At 53.0% G+C, this 21,745-nt stretch overlaps 1 protein-coding gene across 2 annotated transcripts in view; it reads left to right on the top strand.

Annotated features, from left to right (window-relative positions):
* The window catches only part of FBXO31 (F-box protein 31), a 40,560-nt gene that overhangs the window by 4,093 nt on the left and 14,722 nt on the right, over nt 1-21,745 (top strand). Inside the window, exons 2-3 of one of the 2 annotated variants that reach the window (XM_021705677.1) lie at nt 7,736-7,807; nt 17,956-18,032. In XM_021705677.1, the coding sequence (XP_021561352.1) occupies nt 7,736-7,807; nt 17,956-18,032 (149 nt within the window). Of the gene's footprint in view, nt 1-7,735; nt 7,808-11,126; nt 11,184-17,955; nt 18,033-21,745 lie in introns of those variants that run through there. The other variant, XM_021705678.1, reaches the window with a different exon arrangement.

Raw genomic sequence — 21,745 nt, 5'->3', positions numbered from 1 at the left:
TTTTAGTGTCTTGGGAGGATGAGTGAGACTAATAAGTGAATTTGCATGTTTACATGTTTGCTTTCTGTCTTTTGATGATTGGATTTTCCAGAACAGAAAACAAGCAACAAAAATGGGAGTCGGAAAGAGAATAGCACACACCTGTGTTTTATTGCTTCAAAGAATTTGGGGCCATGACTGACTTTCAGGGGGCAGACAATGCATGTGTGTTTAAGAGCCCTTCCTAAAATGATAGGATGAGTTTGTGGGGGTGGGGGGTAGCGCTAGAAACTTAAAAACGAGGTAGCTATATTTATAATGTTTGGTGAGAAGCTCACAATTTCCAGTGTCCTAACAATAAATCAGTTATTTTTATAGAACTTTGGTCTTTTGCTGCATACTGGAGCTGTTGGGTTAAATATTTTCTAGTGGTATTTCTCTAGGCAGGTGGAAGAAGGTTGCTAGTGAGAAGCCAAGTCCATGCTCCTGGTTTAGGGGCAAGCACAAAACAACTAGGTGATATTTATCCTTTTACAGGAAACAAACCGAACCAAGCCCAGCCCCCAGGGCAGGCACAGGCCAGGGTGAGGGTAAACACTTTTTTTGATGCATCACTCTTTTGGCTGCGGCCTCCTGCAGTTACTTGCATGTGGGGCTATAAATAAGTCATCATTTCTCAGACTTCTGAGGGTAGAAGCCAAGTGCGTTATTTTGCCTTTGACCCTGACAAGGCTTTTCTTCATTAATACTTCACCATTTACTTGGTGAATTTTGAAGTGTACATTCAGACTGTAGTTCTAAATCAAAATATTCAAATAATAACAAAAAACAAAATTAGAAACAAAGGAAATGCTCATACATGTATTTTCTCTTTCCACACTGAGCTTTAAATACTCAGACACGAGGATTTCATATTATTCAGTTCAGTACCTGTCGGTGTCTGGTTTTGAATTTATAATATATAATTTGCCCATTTCTTCCCTTGATGGTAAATTTTTTTGACACATAGAATGATATTTGTATAATATTTTGATTTGTTTTTTTAAGTCTAAAGTGGGTTTAAATTCCATCATAATTAGGAATAATCTTTTTCCAATAATGTATGATTTTTATGACAGAAATGGGGAATTAAAAACCAGTATTTAATTCTGTCTTTGCAAGCAGAAGAAAATGCTGTGCAAAAAATGAGAAATGTGGCTTTTGTTAAATACAACTAAAATTGGAGGGTCGTCTTGGGAAGAGGTGAACTGGGCAAGTTGTTCGTTTTAAGGTTGGCTTCAGGGGTTTTTATGATTCCGGTAAAGCGGATCCTTGCTGAGCCCACTGGTTTTGATGGTAGGGTGGGCACGTTGGCAGGTAGATAGATAAACTGTTCAGGTAGTAACACGTCTTAACCACGAGAAGGGGAAACCAGCCCCCCTCCTGTACATGCAGCAGGATCTCAGAACTTGGAGGAAAACCTTTATCTTTTCCTTCTGCTTTGCCACTTGAAGGAACTGCAGTTCTGTTTTTTCAAGTTGAATCTCCTATGCTGCTTTATGGAGAAACCTCTTCCTTTTCCTCAGCAAAGCAGGAAAGGGAAAAGGACAGTGGTGCCTCGTAGGGGAGCATTTTTCAGATTTCCTTTATTTCAGCCTTAAAAAAGTAAGCTGGAAAGTGAACCTGGTACCCAGAGAGCATCAAGTAAAGATTTCCCCCTGGCCATATTTAATTGGACAGACAGTGGTACCTTGCCGAAAAGAATCGATTAGTTGTTAGAGGACCAGGCACTGCCATTGTCAACTGTTTTCATAAAGTGATTACGTAATGCATTTGAGGCTCTGGGTTTGTCTTTCTGGCTGGAAAGGGCGTGCAAACACAAGGGTGTCTTTGGGACTTTGCAGAGGAACAAGTCTCCTCTTGAAAACGAGGGCCCTTTCCCGAGATGGGCAGGGTTTGGAACACATGAGTCAGCATCCTTTGCCACCGATACCATCGCTGTCCACCCGGTGGCGATGGAGAGGCTGGTGAACCCGAGCCGGCCAGGCCTGCCGTGGGGTATAAGTGGAGGAGCCGGCAAGTGTCGGAAGTACTAGACAACGTCCAGGGCGAGATGATGGCAGAGTCAGGCTCACAGGCTTCTGTCCTGGTCTCCTACATGGGTGGCGGGACAGTGGGACAGTCAGGAAGGGTGGGCGTCAGCAGGAGCGGGTCTCCCTTGGCCAGCAGGTACCTGTCATGGGAGCTGGACTGGGGTCAGAGTCCTCCTGCTGGAAGAGTGCGCTTCTCACAGTGTCCATTGGCACGGAGACTGTTTCTCTTCACGTGGTCTGAATTCGTTGAGAACAAGTCACATTAATCTTGTAGGAGGTTTCAGCCATCCTGGGGAACTGTTAAGCCTCCCAAATAGTCCAGGTGTTTAGTAGGAGACACTTGTGGGCTGTGTCCAGGTTCTGAGTTATACATTCTTCCATCCTAAGATGAGGTGGCTGCAGAGTGTTTTTCCAGATCTGCTACATTATTTTAAAAAAAAAAAAGGCATTTCATGCAGTTACAGTAATAGCTAAGTAGAGCAGTGTGCTGGAGAAGCCCAGGGGTTTAAGTCACTGCTCTGTTGTTGGAGGGCATTCTTGGGTTTTGGCACCCAGTGGCTGTGCCGGGAAACCTGGGGACTGGTTGCCTGACCCCTCCATCCCGCCTGGTGGAGGTCCCCTCCCCCACGAGCCCCCGCCCCTGCCTTTGACTTCTTTTTTAGCCTCAGAAGTAAAAGTGTGAACCATATTTTATTAAGGAGTATAATTATCCCCTAATTTAGTGCAAACAAAAATCAATTTTTCTGATCAAACTGCCTTTTAGTTTTATTTAGAGAACTGTGTGTGTGCACAGCAGGTAGGAAAGAAGCCTTTGGTGCACACTCCAGCCCTTCTTCTCTCGCTCCCTCCTGCTTGCCTGGTACCACGTCTGGGTCACACTATCCTCTCCTCCTGCCTCTGACTTACGTAGTGGTACAGTGGCCTCCCTGTACCCCCCCCCCGCCACCTGCACTTCCAGGTACATCTCTGCTGGCGGGCCCACAGGTTAATAGTCTGCGCTGGAGCCTCTCCATACCTAAGACTCTTGTGGACTCCCTTCTCCGCCACCCGGCTGCTTTCAGCGCTGGGAGAGAACCCCCCTTTCCAGATGGATCTCGTCTGCCCCCAGACTCTGCAGGTGGTGTCTTAGTGCCGCGCCTGTCCAGCCTGGCAGAGCTCCCTCCTCATGGCATTGACTGGGAGAATGAGACGAGGTCCCTGCTGTGTCAGCCTCCCGGTACCGACACAGTGCCCCGAAGAATGGCGCTCACTTTCTTTGTCACATTCTGCTCCGACGTGCGTGCGCATCTCAGCCCTGACTGCCACGGCTACCATGTCCCTGAATCTCCACCTTCTCCTCCGGGGAAGGGGCCTCGAGAAGCAGAACTGTGTCTCCTGGGTTCTCCTGCAGCGGGGGGGCAGAGAGAGAAAACCTCTAACCTCCTACTCTAGAGACTGACCAGAGTTAGTGCATGTTCAGAAATGTGCTGTGGGGACAGGACGTTTTTGGTAAAGTCCATCACGCAGCCCTGAGCTCGTCGGACAGGAAAGAGTGTAGGGCGCTTGGCAGCCCCGGGCAGTTAGGTCACAGGAGGCTGCCGCTTACGTGTTGACTTGACTCTGCCAAAGTACTAGGCTGTTCTTCCCTCCTGGCAAAACATTTTTCAAATAGCTTTTTGGAAATTTTCTGATTGGAGTATTTGAAGTGGCAATTTAATTTTTTTATTATGGTAACATATACATACAACAAAAATTGCCATTTGGACTATTTTTAATTGTACAGCTCTGTGGCGTTCAGTAGTTCAGTACGTTCACATTGTTGTGCAAACACCCCCCCGCCCCCCCGCCCCCTGCCCCCGGCCGCCTCCAGCCCTTGTTCATCTTTCGCACCTGCAGCTCTGTCCCTTTACACACCAACTGCCCTCCCTCCATCCAGCAGCCACCATCCTGTCTGTCTCTGGGAGTCTGACTGTCCAGGTATGTCATGGAAGTGCAATCATACAGTATATTTGTTTTTTGGGGGACTGGCTTATTTCCCTGAGCATGATGTCCCTAAGGATCATCCATACTGCAGCAGGTGACAGAGTTTACTTCCTTTTGAAGGCTGAATAACATTCCAGAGAGTGGATGGACCATGTGGTGTTGATGCGCTCATCTGCCTGCGGACACTTGGGTTGCTTCCATCTCTTGGATATTGTGAGGAGTGCTGTAGTGAGCCCGGGTGTAGAAGTATCTGAGCCCCGGCTTTCAGTGCTTTGGGGGCTGTACCCATAAGTAGAATGACACCTGGGTCATAGGGTGATTCTGTGTCCCCATTCTGGTCTCCACAGCATGACCATTTCATTTTATAAATTCCCTCAAGTCCGGCTGACCCATGTTTCTCCCTTCCCAGCTTTTTGTTTTGTTTTGTTTTTGCTATCTTTGGAGTAAATACTTTCAAAAAAGAATTGCTTAAGCTCCTTTATATAAAAGATTAGCAAGGAATTTTTTTTTTGAAGTTTTTATTACTTAATCTCTACACCCATCATGGGGCCTGAACTCACGACCCTGAGATCAGGAGTCACATGCTCCACCGAATGAGCTAGCTGGACGCCCCACCAAGGAAATTCTTTGAATTGACAGCCGGTACCACCAAATCCAGTGTTGCATTGAGAAGCACCTGTAGGCGGCGTGGGTGGTATGCTCGCTTGCAGTCAGCGGGGACAGGACCTGTGACAAAGGGTGGCGTTCACACTGGGTGGTTTTTCTGGAAGGAAGGATACACGGTGCTGGTGAATATACAGGCCTTCAAGCTATTTTAAGGGCAGTTTCCCTTGATGACTTATGGGAACGTTTGTAGAACAATCAGAGGATGTGGCATTGTTCTTAGCCCCTCTTTAAAAAAAAAGATTTTCCCATCAGGTGGAAAATACCAGACAATTCTTGTAGGAATGATTGGGTCAGAATAACATTATTCTGCCTTGGTGGATTTATTATAACCTTTTGGGAACATTAAGAAAAACCCACCAAGGATTGCTCTATTTATTAGCACTACATCCTAATATTGCTTTTCTTCTGATTGTTCATAGTGTTTCTGTGGATGCTTTATCTGCTTGTGCAACTTCATATCCTGTGCCGTATGCGCAATGCCATTTCTTGACACAGTGTGCAGAAATTTATTTGAGAGAAAGAGAGAGAGAGAGATCACGAACAGTGGGGAGGGGTAGAGGGAGAGGGAGAAGCAGACCTCCCCGCCGAGCAGGGAGCCCGATGCGGGGCTCGATCCCAGGACCCTGGGATCATGACCTGAGCCGAAGGCAGATGCTTAACGACGGAGCCACCCAGGCGCCCAATGTGCAGAAATTTATGATGAGGTGGCCATCCTGGCTAAAACCCTGGGAGCCATTCAGAAGCATTGTTTCTGTCAGGTTGGAGTGTGCATTGGACTCTGATTCAAAAATCATAAGCCAGGTCACCAGCCTTCACAGCCTGGGCCCGGAGAAACACCTAAGCAGCAGTACCAATGCCTCAGAGAGGCCTGGCTGTGGACCTCCGGGGCCGTCAGCCACAGGAGCGTACCTGAATGCATTTTCAGGGCTGTGCCTCGAGTCTAACCATTGGCACCGAGAGTCACAGTGTGTTGCCCGCAGCACTACACACATTACAAAGGAGAAGACCCCTGCCCTCTGCGGTCACCCCACTTTGTCTCCGGGGCAGTAAGAGACTCGTCCTTGTCTGTTACTGTAAGCACCGGTAGCATGCTGGAACCGAGAAACGGAGCTGTCCTTTCAAAACCACCCAGGAAACAAACCGACACGCCAATCCTGTTACGCGGTAACAATCTTGAAGTGCATTGTTTGCACAGGAGAAAGCCAAAGTGTGTGTACGGAGAGCCAAAGTAGTGACCGCTGACCGGGTTTTCAGGAGGAGCCACTTGGCCATCATGGGCATCATGGAGCCAGCAGGAGATGGTGAAGAGAGTTTTATATAGCGTTTATATTGAGAGTGGGGTAGACTGGTTGTCAGTGTGTTCTGCCCACCAGGGTGAGGGTGGGCCATTCAGCTGGTGCACGGGGAGAGCAGGGGTTTGGACAAGCTGTGGTCTCTGAGATGCTGGGGACCCCGTTGCATGCGGGTGTTCCTGTGTCCCTGCCCTGGATGCATGGACAGCATATTTCATCTGTCTGTCCTCATAGGCTCCTAAGACTTGCATTATCCTCCAGAATGGAGTCCACATTCTTCTTGGCAGCAGGATAAAACATATGCTTTTTATTTTTTTGCCTGATAGTGAGCAAGGCCGTGATTTACATCTTAGAGGAGTCTTTGACTTCGTGTCTGTTCATCAGCAGAGGAGGTAGGGAAAAGCGGGGCTCCCCTGGGCAGGCCCTGTTGGGAGGGACATTGCCGAGTAGCTGCCTTGCCCTAAATACCTTCTCCCCTCTGTGCATCTAGAGCTTTGCTTTGTGCACTATTGGAATCCTATCAGTTCGTAGAAGCGTTTGGGCCGATATCATCCATTCTGGTGAACAGACCAGACCAGACCCCATCAGGAGTGACATGATGAGGGGATGGCACTTGGCCAGTGCTGGCCACACTGCATGAGTCCATGTTTCAGACGGACTGCTGAGCTGCCAACCTTGCCCAGCCTTGGCGTCCCTTCCTGTGATGGGCGCATAGTGCTGGCCACAGAGGTGGCTGTCCGTGATGCCCCAGCTGAATGACTGTACCCGGGATGACACAGAGAGTCCTGGTGGGGCTCTGTGAAGACTTGGGCAGCAGGGGTGCTGAGCACGCTTCTTCCTGCCCGGGCTCTGCTCACCACCATGAGGCGCCCCATCCAGCTTCGGCTCTGGGTCCTGCACCACCAGCTGTGCTCCTTTGTGCAGGCCCCGGGCCTCTCTGTGCATGTTTTCTCCCCGCCGAAATGGATGAGACGGTAGCAGCTCTCTCAGGCCTGCTAGCAGGGCCGAATACAGTGGTGCCTGGCCCGCACAGAGGTGGATACCAGGCAGGCTCTTGCCTCCCGGCAGTTCCGGATTTGTGGGGATTCGTTCCGTACGGTGCTTTCCTTGCACAGCCTTGCCGGGACCTGACCTGAAGGACCCAAGGTTTCAGCTGGGAAGCTGGGGTGGGTGATTTGGAAACGTGGGAGGAGGAAGCAGGAGGGTGCCGTCAGCCAGGCGAGGACGGGGACGGGGAGGCAGGGAGGGCATCCACGATCTCCATCGCTGGCTGGGGCCTGGGGGCCTGGTGCCAAAGGCATGTGGCACAGGTCCTCCTTCCAGGCCCTCGTCCAGGCTCTCACCGGGGTCTCCCCTCATGGGCCGTGGCTTTGTTTAATAGAACCGGTGGTACGGTGAGCCACAGTGTGGGTTCAGCGGGCCTTCGTGTGACCCTGACACCAAGGACGATCTCATTTCCATGGGAACGAGCTGTTTCCAGGCCACTGGGGATTGTCTAATTTGGGGTTTGTGCAATTAGGCTTCTAGAGTCGATCAGGATAGACAGCGCGGATTGTTGCTTTGTCAAGTGTGGTCTAAGCAGAAAAATGGCTTCACCAGTGAGTGTGGGTGCCGACCAAGTGTGGAACAGCGAGGGTCGGACTCCTCCTTGGAAGACAGGGCCAAGGCTTCGGCGTGCACCTTCCCTCCCTGCGCTCAGTCTGTCTGTTTCTGCAGCCTTGTGACTTCTTGACTGTGATCTCCAGCAAATGTTTCTTGTTGCAGAGTATGGCGTTTGCGAGAACCTGCGGAAGCTGGACATCACGGGCGTGTCTTGTAGAGACGTCTATGCCAAGCGTAAGTGAACCTGTTGCCGGCCACGGTCCCCTTCGTTCCAGATGCAGATGCAGAGTGAGCACCCTTGATAGGAGTGCGGAGAGTGTGACCCACAGCCCACAGCCCCCTCCCGGACACTCTCTGAGAGTCGTACGTAGCTGGTGCTCCACGGACGGCGCTGGGAGCGGCAGCCCTGACCTGGGGGGTCTTTTCTTCATCTTTGGGGGTATCATCCTTATTTTTCAGCCCATCACAGATAATGGTGTCTTCTATTAGGCGTGGAGAACCCTTAGATCTGAGAAACGTGGCTGTGTTGGGAACAACCCTGGGGTGCTTCCAGAGGTGTCCCCTTCCCTGGATCTGGGCCCACAGCCCGAGGGTCACGTGGACAGCAGCTTCACTGGGAAGTGTGGCTGCTCCCCGGCTTCCTCGGCCACCTGCCTGCAGCCCCACGTCAGGCTCCCCGTTCTGGGGCTCCATCTACCCCGGAGCCTCACGTCCCCATGTTGAGCCCCCCAGCCCCCATTTCCTGTTCTCCCCTCCTTTGCTTTCCAGAGTCACCAGTGACACGCCCTGTCTGAGTGCTCCCGAGTCCCCCCAGCCCCAGATGTCTTTCCTCGGTGCCCCTTAGCGTGAGGCTGTGAGGATCTCTGTTCACACTGACACCAGCCAGGAGCTGCGGGCCAGCACCGACCTGCAGGGAGCAGCCTGTGGGTTCACCCCTGGGTGCCCGCCTCGTGCAGTATTAGCGCCCCAGGGCTGGGGATCAAAGAACAGAGTAAGAGACGACGGTGACCAGTTCTCTCTGGCCTGAAGTTGACTGTTCACTGCTCTTAAAAGAACCTTAAGTGGACGCTTGGATGGCTCAGTCAGTTAAGCGTCTGCCTTCGGCTCGGGTCATGATCTCAGGGTCCTGGGATCGAGCCCCACGTCGGGCCTCCTGCTCAGCGGGGAGTCTGCTTCTGCCTTTGCTCATGCTTGCTCTCTCTAAATAAATGAATAAATAAACAAACAAATAAAATCTTAAAAAAAAAAAAAGACATTAAGGTTTCATCTTAAAACCATCTTGGTAGATTTTGGTTTTCACATTCTTTTGAAATGTTCTCCATTGAAAGCAGAGCAGGTGGTGCTCCTTCCTAAATGCCTCACCCGGGAGCGGTGGCCGCGGTCTGCACGGGACTCAGGACTGAGACGGAAGCGGGTCTCTGAGAGCCAGCCGAAGCCCTGGCAGCCCCTCCAGGGTATGGGGCACGCCGGCCGCTGCCTCTCTCCGCGTCCCTCTTCTTAGTGGGTCTGTCACTCGGGTTCTCCCTCTGAGATGCCCCTCCTTCACATGGCCGCAGGGGAGCATGGGGTTTCCATGTAGGGCCGACTCTTGGGGAGACATGGGCAGTGCTCCCTCCTTGGAGGCGGCTGATTTTGCCATCCTGTCAGTTCCTTGCTCTGTCAGAGGCTTCTCCCCACACCCGAGATCCATGGCAGCTTGGGATTGTGCGGTGGTTGGTGTTCCGAGTTAGGATTCGCTCACATTGGGGAGCTCTCCTGTCAGCAGGCTGGAGGTTCCTCACGGACCTTCCTCTGGGGAGCCAGCCTGCTCACAACTAGCACAGCTCATGGGGGCTCAGCCATGCCCACTGACCTACCACCTGCCTCTGGGAGCCCTCTGCCCTACCATGCCCAGCTCCCCGCTTTTCCCTCCTGAGGCTTTGGGCTTCATCCTTGCCCCAGCCACCATGCCCAGCTCGGCAGTTGCCTCCTAAGCCCTGTCTTTGGGACCCCAGTGCAAGGCCGGCTGCTCAGGACCTACCAGGTCCTTCTCCCCTGTGCGTGCTTGGACTTGCTTTCTTCTCTTGGCTCCGCTCCACCTTCCACCATCCCAGGGGACGTCGGTCTAGGGGGCCCTGGTAGCCACATGTCCAGAAAGACTGACCCCTTCCTTTCTTCTCCTCTCCGCAGCCAGAGCAGTGCTGCTCTGAACCCTGCAAAGCCCAGATTCCAGAGGCAGAACGCCAGTCCTGCCCCCTGCCTCCCACCCTCCATTCTGTGGGTGCCCACATGGCCCTGGCTCCACCCTTGGTTCCTCCGTGCTTGCCCAGAGCTCAGTATCTTAAGTCCAACCAGAGCTTGGAATTGGAGGGACTTAGGCTGGCTCTCAGCATTGGTGTTCCGTCCACAACAATCTCTGTGTATGTGCACGTAAGACATAGGTGTTCTGGCTTTTCTGGATGGTCAGCTGGTTTCTAGGAGTATCCGCTATGTCAACTTTTTATCAACGGACTCCTTGAATTTGTTAGGTCGTTGGACAATATCACCTGAACGCCACTTGAAGGCAGAGTTCTTCAGGAGTTTAGGAGTAAGCATTCCAAACAGCACCTGGAGGAAGGCAGGTGCTGACACCTGCCAGGTGTGGGGGCAGATGTGGGAATAAGGCCCCCACGGAGCTCAGCTCAGTTATGCTGTCCTGTGGCGCACAGGTGGGCAGGCAGGTGGGCAGTAACCGTGAGCAGCAGATGGTGTGGCCGGGGGTAAGCTGGGGGTGGGAGAGGGAGAAGGGACAGACTTACCTGCGAGTCTGGAATGCTGGGGACATGGGCAGGCGCAGGAGGACATCTGGAGATTTCTTTTCACCGCTGAATCTTGACCCCTTAAAAATGGTTGCAAAATCGGGGGAATGATTACCTTATTCAGGGTCCAGAAGTGTTGCATCTGCCCCGGGTAGAGCCAGCTTCAGTTTTCATGTTCACGATGCAGGAGCGGTGTTTTTGTGAATTTGCTCTGAAGGCCTTATTGAGGAGAAAATTACTTAGCTTCTGGAATGGGTTGTGGAGGAAAATCAAGTTTGGTTCCTGGCATAGACAGGTTCAGGAGGGAGGAGGCCTGAGTTAGGAGGTAGGCCAACATCGCCCTTAATCAGAAACAAAACACACACGCAGTAGAGATCGAGGAGAACGCCAGGTGTGCACCAGGCAAGGGAGAGATCGGACTCGGGCACAGGGGTTCTCTAAATGGTCCCCCAGATATCCCCCAACCACAGCCTCGGCTCTCCCACCTCCGTGTGTTCCCTTAATCTGTGGCCACCGAGAGAGGAGGGTCCTGAGATTGCCTGCCTTCGTGAGTTTCTGGTGTGGCTCCACTGGTTAAAGGAAGACCCGTCACCCCTGGCAAACGCTTGCACCCTGAGTTTTCTGGGGGCTGAGTGTGTAATGGGAAGTGTCCGTTGTTAGGGAGGGAGGGTGTTGAGTCCTGGGAACGATTCATACTGTCCTGGAAGCAGAGCCATCTTTATCCTTTCCCTGCTGTGTCTGTTCAGGTATAAACCCTCGTGTGAAGTCGGGACGTTTCATGAAAATTCTTCCCGATTACGAGCACATGGAGTACAGAGATGTTTACACCTGCCGTACGTACCTCCTGCTGGCTTTGGCATTTGCGGGCGAGCACGGCTGAGAAGCTGCATGGAGAGGGACCTCTAACTCCGGGCACGAGGACTGCTTGGGTGTTAAGAGCGAGCTGCCCTCCTTGGCTTTTGCTGTTTCTTACCTTGGCTGTTTTCTGGGCTCGGCCACAGCCGAGGCCACACCTGAGCCGTGGCCCTGGGTCGGCTGCACACGTGGGCCGGGATTCCTCAGCAGCTTTGGGGTTTTTGGGTAGTACCAACAAGGCCACATTTTTTTTTTTTTCTGTTAAAGATTTTATTTATTTGATAGAAAGACAGAGAGGGAACACAAGCAGGGGGAGTGGGAGAGGGAGAAGCAGGCCTCCCGCGGAGCAGGGAGCCCGATGTGGGGCTCGATCCCAGGACCGTGGGACCATGACCTGAGCCGAAGGCAGACGCTCAACGACTGAGCCACCCAGGCGCCCCTGTTGGTACACATTTTAATATTTGCTGTTTATTGAGGCTGAGGGGAGAGGACAGGGTAGAAGCCTTAAAACACTTCTGCTCCAAAATTAAATGTGTTTTGTTTCTAGATTTCATTAGTCACATCATTACAGCATACGTGAATTAAAAAATCATACAGTGGACCCACACTGGGCAGAAGTGAGTAGAAGCACTTGATTATTTAGAACCGGATTCCCCTCCCAATTGGCATTACTTGTGTCTAGAAATTTCCCTGAGCCGTATTGCACACATCTCCCCTCTCTGTTAGGTTGAGCTGAGGTGGAAAGTGAATGTTGTCAAGAAGACATCACACATACCTGCTTGCACTAAAAGGCGTTTTTACGTTCCTAGAAGCACACGGCACCACTCCCTCGTTACTCCCACCCCTCTGAACCCTCCATGTGTCTGTGGTGCCTGCCTGGAGCAGACCCGCTCCTAAGTCTCGTAGATGCACAATTTCTAACAAAACCTATGGGAGCAGAGGAAATAGAGGCGCTTACGGGATCGTTCCTAACCCCTGTCAGACTGTGGACATGCAGCCGAAGTCTGTTTGCTGGTCCTGTGGAGACCATCCTGGCGTCAGTGCAGAGATGCGTGGACTAAGTTAGCCTGCTTCTGGGTGTGTGCAAGGACTGGGCACGGCTCCTGACAATGCCCACCTTGTTCGTGTCATCAGGCCCAGAGCTGAACTGCTGGAGTGGAGACCGGTGACCGCGGGGCTTGTTGGGAGTGTGAACAAGCAGGCGTGAGGAGCTGGCTGAGCTGTCAAGGGGGTCGGGTGGGTCAGGGGGAGTCAGAAGGCATGAATTGGGTTCTTCCTGAACACTCTTGGAAGTTACCTCTAGCACATTTTGTCCTAGATTGACCCACCCCCCCGGTTAGCAGTCAGTCAGCAAAGGGGCCTCATCCAGCCCAACCTTCCAGAAATGTCCACTGTGATGACTGGCGTGTGAGGACCTTGGGACCTGGCACTGTGTCTGTCTCCCTTATCCACTTGCCCTATTCCTGGAGCTCTTGAGACCCCGTGTTCCCTGGTTCCCTGGTCTCTCTGGTCTCAGGCTCAGCAGCCTCAAGCCAAAGACACTGTCCCAGGGAGAGGCAGGTCAGCCCATCTAAAGCTAACCTTTGAGGAGCTTTGTGGCCCCACATGAGCTTCTTTGGCTGGGTCACTTTTGCCCCTTTTTTTTCTTTTAAAGATTTTTATTTATTTGACAGAGAGAGCACAAGCAGACGGAGAGAGAGGGAGAAGCAGGTTCCCTGCTGAGCAAGGAGCCTGATGTGGGACTCGATCCCAGGACCCTGGGATCATGACCCAGGCCGAAGGCAGCTGCTTAACCAACTGAACCACCCAGGCGTCCCGCCCCTTTTTTTTCTTATCAGGCTGCATGTTGTTGCCTGATACTCTTAGTAGTCCGTGTCTCTAAAGTGTGGGGAGCATCTCGGGGGAATGTGTTGTGTTTTTTTTTTTTTAAAGATTTTATTTATTTATTTGACGGAGAAAGACACAGCGAGAGAGGGAACACAAACGGGGAGTGGGAGAGGGAGAAGCAGACTCCCTGCCGAGCAGGGAGCCCGACGCGGGACTCGATCCCGGGACTCCAGGATCATGACCTGAGCCGAAGGCAGTCGCTTAACCGACTGAGCCACCCAGGCGCCCGGAATGTGTTGTGTTAACGACGTAGCTATTACATGTGCTTGTGTGTGAATTGATAGTAACTGTCTTGAGGTTGCCATCTAGAATTCTGGTGGTGCTCCAGATAGTTCTGGTGGATACAGGGAGTTGGGTGGAGTGCTGGAGGGTGGGACGTTGCGCACCACTGGTGAGGAGATGGGTAGGCCGCTTTGAATGCTGGGGCATAGGTGACAGGGTGTTTGGCTGCACAGGTAGAGTCTAATGGGAAGGCTCCTCCGTCCATCTGCCAGGTGGGGCCAAGAACACACAAGGCGTCCTGAGGAAGGGGAGACCACTGGGAAGTCTAGAAACGGGCGGGTGCTCCTAGAGAGGGCAGAGGGCACCGGTGGGAAGTGCATCTGGGCGAGGGAGCCCACCTGCCAATTACCTGGCCGAATTCTTGGAGCCTGTGGGATGGTGTTCCTGGTCCTGTTCTGGATGTTGATTCTGTATCCTGCAACTTGACGCAAGGTGGGCATCCTGCCTTGTTCTGACCTTAGAGGGAAAGCTCTTAGCTTTTCCCCGTTGAGTATGGTGTTAGCGGGGCTTTCTCGTATACGGCCTTTATTATGTTGCGGAATGTTCTTCTAGACATTTGTTGAGAGTTTTTTATTATAAGTAGATACTGAATTGTATCAAATGCTCTTTCTGCATCTATTGAGGACATATGATTTTTTTTTTTTTTTAAAGATTTCATTTATCCATTTGTCAGAGAGAGAGAAAGAGAGTGCAACAGGCAGAGGGAGATGCAGGCTCCCCACTGAGCAGAGAGCCTGATGCGGGACTCTATCCCAGGACCCCAGGACCATGACCCGAGCCAAAGGCAGACACTTTTAACCGACTGAGCCACCCAGGCGTCCCTAGGACATATGATTTTTATCCTTCATTTTGTTAAGGTGCTGTTACTACATTGATTTGTGGACGTTGAACCATTTATCCCTGAGATAAATCCCATTTGATTGTGGTCAGTGATCCTTTTAATGTACTGTTGAGTGGGATCTGCTTGTATTTTGTTGAGGATTTTTGCATCTGCGTTCATCAGGGATATTTTTTTTTTTTTAAAGATTTTTATTCATTTGACAGGGAGAGAGAGCACAAATAGGCAGAGCGGCAGGCAGAGGGAGAGGGAGAAGCAGGCTCTCCACTGAGCAGGGAGCCCAACGCAGGGCTCAATCCCAGGACTCCGGGATCACGACCTGAGCTGAAGGCAGCCGCTAAACCGACTGAGCCACCCAGGCGCCCCATCATCAGGGATACTGGCCTGTAGTTCTCTGTCCTTGTGGCCTCCTTGTTTTGGTAGTGAGGTCATTCTGGCCTGGTGAAATGAGTTTGGACATGTCTCCTCCTCTGATTTTGTTTTCATTTACCAGAAGCTACTAGCTAGTGGCAGAAGATACATTAGTTGCCTTTACGATAATCTTTTGGACAAGAGTCACGGGTGAGAACACCCATCACCCGAAACCCCGGCTCTGCAGCCTCAGATGTGGTGATTCAGGAACGACTGAGGGCCGTGCTGGTGGAGGGCTGGCTGTCCTGCGTGAGGGCCACAGAGGCTTCCCGCGGACCGCTGGGGAAGAGAGCCCCCTCCCAGCCCACGCTGCGCCGAGGACAGTCGGATCTTTTGGGTTTGCTGTTTATTGTCTCATGTGCCAGGAGTTTCCCGCTTGCCTTCTTAAGTGGCCTTCCTGTTGGCGATGAGAATTCACTGGCACTGACTAGGATGGGGCGTTTTCCCACTAGCACTTGAGCTGAGAGGTCGCTTAGCCAGCTCAGATGATTTCCCCCATTTTGGGGAACAGGGGTGTCTTGAGCTGGGAATTTTTTCTGAATACGGCCACACTGACCTTGGGGACCAGTGGTGGGAGCAGCCTGCGAGCTGCCTTGTTTGGAATAAATACGGATTATTCTGAAAGGTCTGCGTCCTGCCTTGTGTGGCTGAAGCAGTGGTGTTTTCCCGATTGTCATGGATAACGGAATTCCCTCTTGTTGAGGCTCTCTCTGCCCCTGAACTGAAGTTCTGCAGGGTCCTAAAGCCCATGACAGTAAAGCACCTGAGGGGTCTAACACAGTTGCCTCCACCTCTCAGGTCCCCTGCCCAGTCTGTAACCTGATCCTGTTCTCTCCTGACCCGTGGTCAGCGGGTGTTTGGAAACATTGTGGGGAGGGCTCTGTGAGCTGGGGGTCTTCTGCAGGTGAGAAGCCCCTTTGGGTCTGGGGAGCGCCTTGCTCCAGGACGTCTCAGCCAGGCCCTTCCTCTACCCGTGCAGGATCAGGCAGAAGGTGCAGTGGGAGCATGAGGGAAAATGCGTGAACATGTGCACACTCCTTGTATTGTTCAGGGGCTGGCCTTCCCAGCCGGGCCCCGGGCATTAGAAGGTAACTCCCAACATGGCCCCGCTCCTGGTGTGGACACCCAGTGTTTGTGTGACTCAGGTGGGCACTTTCAGTCTGGAGGCACCCTGGGCTCATGCCGGACTCTGTTCTGGATGCTTGTAGTTTTTAAAGTGTCCTAAAACACAGCCCTTACATTTGCATGAGGAAATGGCTTGTCCCGCCCAGGGGTTAGCCCAGAGGTTACCTGCTTGCAGGCCGGCGGGCGATGCTGGTCTCCGACTCTTTCTTCGACTGTTATGAGGGTGGTCCCAGGCTCAGCGAGTCAGTGTTGTGTTAGCAAAAGCCATGAGGGGCACAATGATTTTTCTAACACGTGCAGAGCTTATACATCCAGAGAGTGCTGCCCCTCCAAGCAGACAGATGGGAGGCAGTGTTTTTATTTCAAAGGGCTGTACCTTTTAAAGCAAAACAGGGAACTCTCCTTTCAAAATTTCCAAGAGTCTCGCATGTTCTTTGAGCAGTCCAGGGGGTCTGAGATCGTAAGACTGATTTGGAAAGAACCAGACCATCACTAGCAGTCAAGCTGGGGGCGAGGGGGGAGAGGGAGTAAGAGGGGATGGTCAGGGCCCATAAAATAAATGGGCGCATTTATTTTATTCTCCAGTATTTTAGCATGAAAATTTAAAAATCTACCAGAAAAAAAAAAATGGGATTATGGAGCAAACACCCACTTACCATCACCAGATCCTACAACCCTCAGCCGCACTTTATTATCACACAGCTGTTCATCTGCCATCTCTCCATCATTCCACCTTATTTTTTGATACATTTTAAAGTAAGTGCCAGATACTATCACATTTTACCCCTAAACCCTTGAGTATACATGTCACTGTTTGGAGTTCATTATTTCCTTAGAGTTCCTGGTCCTGCTTATTATTGCTTGCTAATTAAACGCAAAACCTATCAGGGTATGACCGTACGATAACCAGACTGAATTTACTTTGCGTCTTGTAAACCAACTCAGAAGATTGCACACAGGATGAATGGCAGGTGTCTGGGAGACAGTACATGCTCGTTTAGAAACCCGTGTTCCTCGGCTGTGTACCCTAGGTTCCTCGGGTATCAGTGGTTGCCGGCGCACCTGAGAGGCCTGGGCTGCTTTTGGCCGCACTTTCCTCGTCCCTCTACTCCGGACCAAATGGAGACCTGGTAGCTGCCGTCCCTTCTTCGTCTCTGGGTCCCACTTGGCCGTGCTGGCTGGGGCTCCCTTCCCGCGGAATGGTGTGACCATACAGCGCTGATGGTCCAGCCCATCCCTGGCTTCCACTGTGTATGCGCCAGGGTTCGCCAGACAAATAGAACCAGTTTCTTTAGATGAATTTATCATAAGGTGTTGGGTCCCACGGTTAATATAGGCTGAAAAGTCCCAAGATCTGCCATCAATAAGCTGGAGACCCAGGGGAGCCGAGGGTGTAGCTGGGGTCTGAAATCTGGCAGGCTCGGCACCGTGGAAGAACCCCTGCTCCCATTTCAAGTCCTAAGTTAGAAAAGACTGATGTCCCAGCTCGCACAGGCAGGCGTTCCCTGCTTGTGGAAAAGCCTTTTCTTTCCAGGCTGTCAACTGATTGGACAAGGCCCACCACACCAGGGAGGGCTGTCAGCTTTACTCAGTGCATTGATTTAAATGCTAATCTTATCTGGAAACACCCTGACAGTACACCCAGAAGAGCGTGGGACCAGATGTGTCGTCGTGGGTCACGGTGGCCCCTGTTGCCAGGACAGGGCTGTTGGGCCTGTGTGCCCAGCAGAGTGAGCAGTTCACGCTAGTGATGATTTTTAGTCGAACTGCTTTATAGACAGACCGCATGTATAGATGCCAGTGTCCCAACGTGATGAAAATCTGGTCCCCATCTGCCTTAGTCCCTAGGAAGGCGGTGTCCCTGTCTCTGACTCCCTCACTGATGGGAGGCTCACCACTTCACAAGGGTGCTCACTCTGTCTTTCAAGTCAGTGTCATTGGCACTGGCCACTTAGAGCCTGGGTTTCAAAGTGGCCCTGTTGTCTGTTTTATTCCGGTTTTGAAAGACATTTTCCTTCTTAGAATTCTTTAGAAACTCCTTAAGCAGTCTGCTGAAATCTGTGTTTATGTCCAAGGCTCTGTCCCCAGCCGCCATGAGTGGTTTGTCCACAGTTCCCGGCTCCGGTCTCGCCCTTCCCCTGTGTCCCTGCGGAGCGCAGACCGGCCGGCTGCAGTGTGAAGACCCGCTCTCTCTCTCTCTCCCCTAGTGCTTCATCGGTACAGACACATTCTGGGGCTGTGGCAGCCAGACATCGGGCCCTACGGAGGACTGCTGAACGTGGTGGTAAGTCCAAGAGCGCCGTGCGTGGGCTTTCGCCCGCTCCAGCCAGAGGGGCAAGCCCGCTGTCGCCTGCGTGACGGCATGGCTGTCATTAGGGGCCAGAGGCTATTCGGTAACTGGTTCTCAGCCTTCTCGCTGCGTCCCTGGACTTTGTAGTGATGAGCCACTGGTTGCCTCGAGGGCATCTTCCCTCCCATAGCCTGGTCCCTGCCTCCTGGACACCTTGGGCCCTTGTGCTCACGCCTGTGGGACACTCTAGTTTTGGGTTGTGCACTAGTTTGTTCTAAATGAGGAGCCCTGGGAACCGTGGACACTCACCCTCTGGCCCTCAGGGTCACGTGGAATTGTAGCAGGTGCCCCATCGCTGAGCCCTAGGCACACCCCGGCTGTGACTCTGCCTGTGCGCCTTCTGTCATTCCACTGATGTGTGTGAGTGCTTGCCCTGCGAGGAAGACACAGTTCAGCGGCCTGGGAGGCACGCCGGGGAGCCGCGTCAGAGTGACTCACCCAGCGGCCCCGGCGGCCTTGGGACCAGACTGGGCCTCAGAGCCAAGTCTGAAAGTGGGGCTGTGAGGCCCCGGTTTTAAATCTTTTCTCACCCACCATAGTAATACTGGGGTCAGGCCAGTGTCCTTGATGGGTGGGAGCACCAACGGTGGGCACTTTTTGGGGAAACCGTATTTCCAGCATCAGAGAGCATCTCCCCACAGATCCCTTATCACTTACTGTTGTAGCTTCCAGGGGCCGCCATACCAGTGACCACAAACCGGGTGGCATAAAACAACAGAAATGTATTCTTTCACTCTTATGGAAGCCTGACATCTTCATTGTGCCTGACGTCCTCAGTATTCCTGACGTCCTCCGTCAGTGTTCCCGACATCCTTAGTATTCCTGACGTCCTCAGTCAGTATTCCTGATGTCCTCAGTGTGCCCGACGTCCCCAGTGTGCCTGACGTCCTCAGAACGTGCTCCTGGGCTGAGATCAAGAGTCACCACGCTTCCTCTGAAGACTCCAGAGAAGGGTCCTTCTGCCTCTTCCAGCTGCAGGGCCCAGGCAGCCCTTGGCTGTGGCCGCACCCCTCCTACCTCTGCCTCCATCCTCAGTGTGGCCTCTCCCCTTCTGTGTGTCTCAGACCTTTGTCTCCCTCCCTCTTAGAGGGGTACAAGTGATGGTGTTTAGGGCCTGCCTGGATGAGCCAGAATCCTCTGAAGATCTTCAACTTCACATCTGTAAAATCCTTTTTTTTGCTGTGTAAGGTGATGATGTGCACAGGTTCCAGGGATTAGGACGTGGACTTCTTTGGGGGCCGTTACTTAGCGATCAAGATTACAGGGTGGAAGAGGGGCCTTACTGGGGAGAGATGTGGCCAACAGCGCCCATCCCAGTGATCGATGTTAACTAACTAGCGGTAGGACTCTGACCTCAGGCCCCTCCTGGTTTCATGTGAAGCGCACAGCCCCGCTTCTCTGGATCTCCTGCCAAAAATACCTGACCCGAATCTAATCATGGGCACCTCATCACACAGACCGCAAGGGCCAGGCCCCAGAAGCACTGCCCTCCGCCTTCTGAGTGTGAGGCTCACTGAAGGCCGGAAGGGCTGATGAACTGAGAGCTGTGGTCCTGGTAACCGTCACCAGTGTGGGGAACATGGGGGCCAGGGCCGGCAGAAGAGGACCAGAGGGGACAGCCTGCCCGGCGGGAGTGGGGGCTGCCTTGGAGGCGGGCGCTCTGTCCTGCCATCAGCCTGACTGAGGTCCCATGAGGGGCTCTCCTGGCCAGGCTGCTGCTGAGACCACAGTATTTCTAGTTTCAGCCTCCTTGTCTTCCTGACTCTGGCTGTCTGCCGTTTTCCTGTCCCCTGCACGCCTGCTCTTTTCCCTGTGATGGTGGACATTGTTGTTAAGGAGTGACGAGATGGATGAGTCCCTTCCCTCAAATGGGGTCAGGCTGGTCAGGTGGACAGGGTGTTCGTTGAAGGCCACTGGGTCTCTTAGGGATGTGCTGTAGCTCTGTGTCTAAGGTCCCAGTGCTGGGGGTTCTCCCTCCATGCCCTGGGGGTTCCCTGAGGACTCCCGTCCCCGGCTGCTTGGAGCTGGATGGTCAGCACGCTGCCCAGCCTGTACTGGGCTCGGTGAGTGGTTGGAACCCGGCCCCTTGGCAGACCCTTGGGCTCTGTCTCCGCATGGCTCCCCCCTTTCTACTCCAGCCCCGGCAGCCTCCTTGAGCTCTGATCTCTGTTCGCTCAAGTTAGAACATTGCCCGGTTCTGCCTGGCCCCCTCTGAGCCCCGGGGTCTGGAAGGTGCCTCTGGCAGGAATCCAGGGGATGGCAGGGGTGACCTCTTCTCTTCTCTGGGATCACAGCCCTGTGTGGCCTGTTGCCTGGGGTCACCTTGGGGCTCACAGCAGTCCCGTTACTCCACTATGGCCAAGATGTAAGTCTGGCCTCTTTTTTTTTTTTTTTTTTTGGTGACCTTTGTTTTCCTTCTTATTGTGTCCCTTCTTAAATATATCAGTCAGAGTTCCTTTAAAGTCTGTGATCTCTGGTTCAGCTTACAGTCTCTCTTTTTCCTCGGGATTTTTGGGCGTGGCCGTGGATGCTGCTGCCCCCACGAAGGTGCCTGGCCTCTGGCCTGGGGTCACAGCCAGCAGAGCGCCTTGCCCTGACCAGGTGTGGTGAGGGCCGATCTCGTCCCGGGTGGCCCAGTCCACAGAGTGTCCCCTCCGGGCACCTCCTGCTCTCCAGGGCCTGCATTTCCCCTAGCGGGCCAGGGATACCGCTGATCCCTCTCCTGGCTGGTTGGCCTCTTAGCAGCCACCTTCTGCTTGGCTTCTCCGTCTCCCGCCCCCCACGGGTTGGGATCCAGAAGGTGCCTCAAGGGCAGAGCTGTACACACAGTAGGGCCTGCTTCTTTGGGATCCTGCCCTAGCACGTTGGCCTCGGCGGCAGCCCTGGGGGTTCCAGCACCCTGCCGCCCCTCTGCCCAGCCACCAGCGGTCAGGGACCTGGGGCAAAGGGGTGGGAGGCCCTGCCCCCTTCGGCTCACCTCAAGCCTATCCCTTGTTTTTAGGCTCTCGGTTCTCGTCTTGGGGCCACTGTGCATGTTCCCTGATGTCTTCAGGCAGCATTTAAACTGTGGTGTGTGCAGACAGCTGGTGTCAGCAGGCGGGGCTGGTTGGCGTAAGCCCCTGGGTTCTAGGCAGGAGAAAAGTCTTGCGGTCTCATTTTTAGATGCTGTTCAGTCCCTTGCCTGTCATGTTTTGAAAGGTAGCTGCTCATTTTTAGTGCTTTACGGGCATCTGTATCATAGGATGTGGCACTTTACTGGGGCTCTGTAGTGTGGCCGTCCTCGAGCTTGCTATGTGCTCTCTTCACAGAAGCCCCGGGGCTGGGGGGTGTCTCGGTGCCTGGCCCCCATGTCGCTGCTGCTGCTCCTTCACGGGGAATGAAGTCTGGTGCCCTTTGGGGAGCGCTGGTTTTCTGATCTTGCTTCCGCCCTGGTTGCACACACCCTCGGAGGACCGGAATCCCTAGCTCACGGGACCAGCCGTGAGCACATCTCTCAAACGGCACATCGGGGCCTTGGTGTGGGCCCTTCTGAGCTTGCCCCACATGGGCCCCCCGGGGACTCTGGGTGCTCTTTTACTCTGTATTTTGCTGACCAGGTGGGGTTTTGGACAGGGATAAATATTGCTTCATGTTCTTTATGATTCTGT

This window comes from Neomonachus schauinslandi, chromosome 16 (assembly GCF_002201575.2).
Source record: "Neomonachus schauinslandi chromosome 16, ASM220157v2, whole genome shotgun sequence".
NCBI classification, from domain to species: domain Eukaryota; kingdom Metazoa; phylum Chordata; class Mammalia; order Carnivora; family Phocidae; genus Neomonachus; species Neomonachus schauinslandi.
Note: the sequence above shows the minus strand (reverse complement) of the source record. Positions and strands in the feature narration are given on the sequence as shown.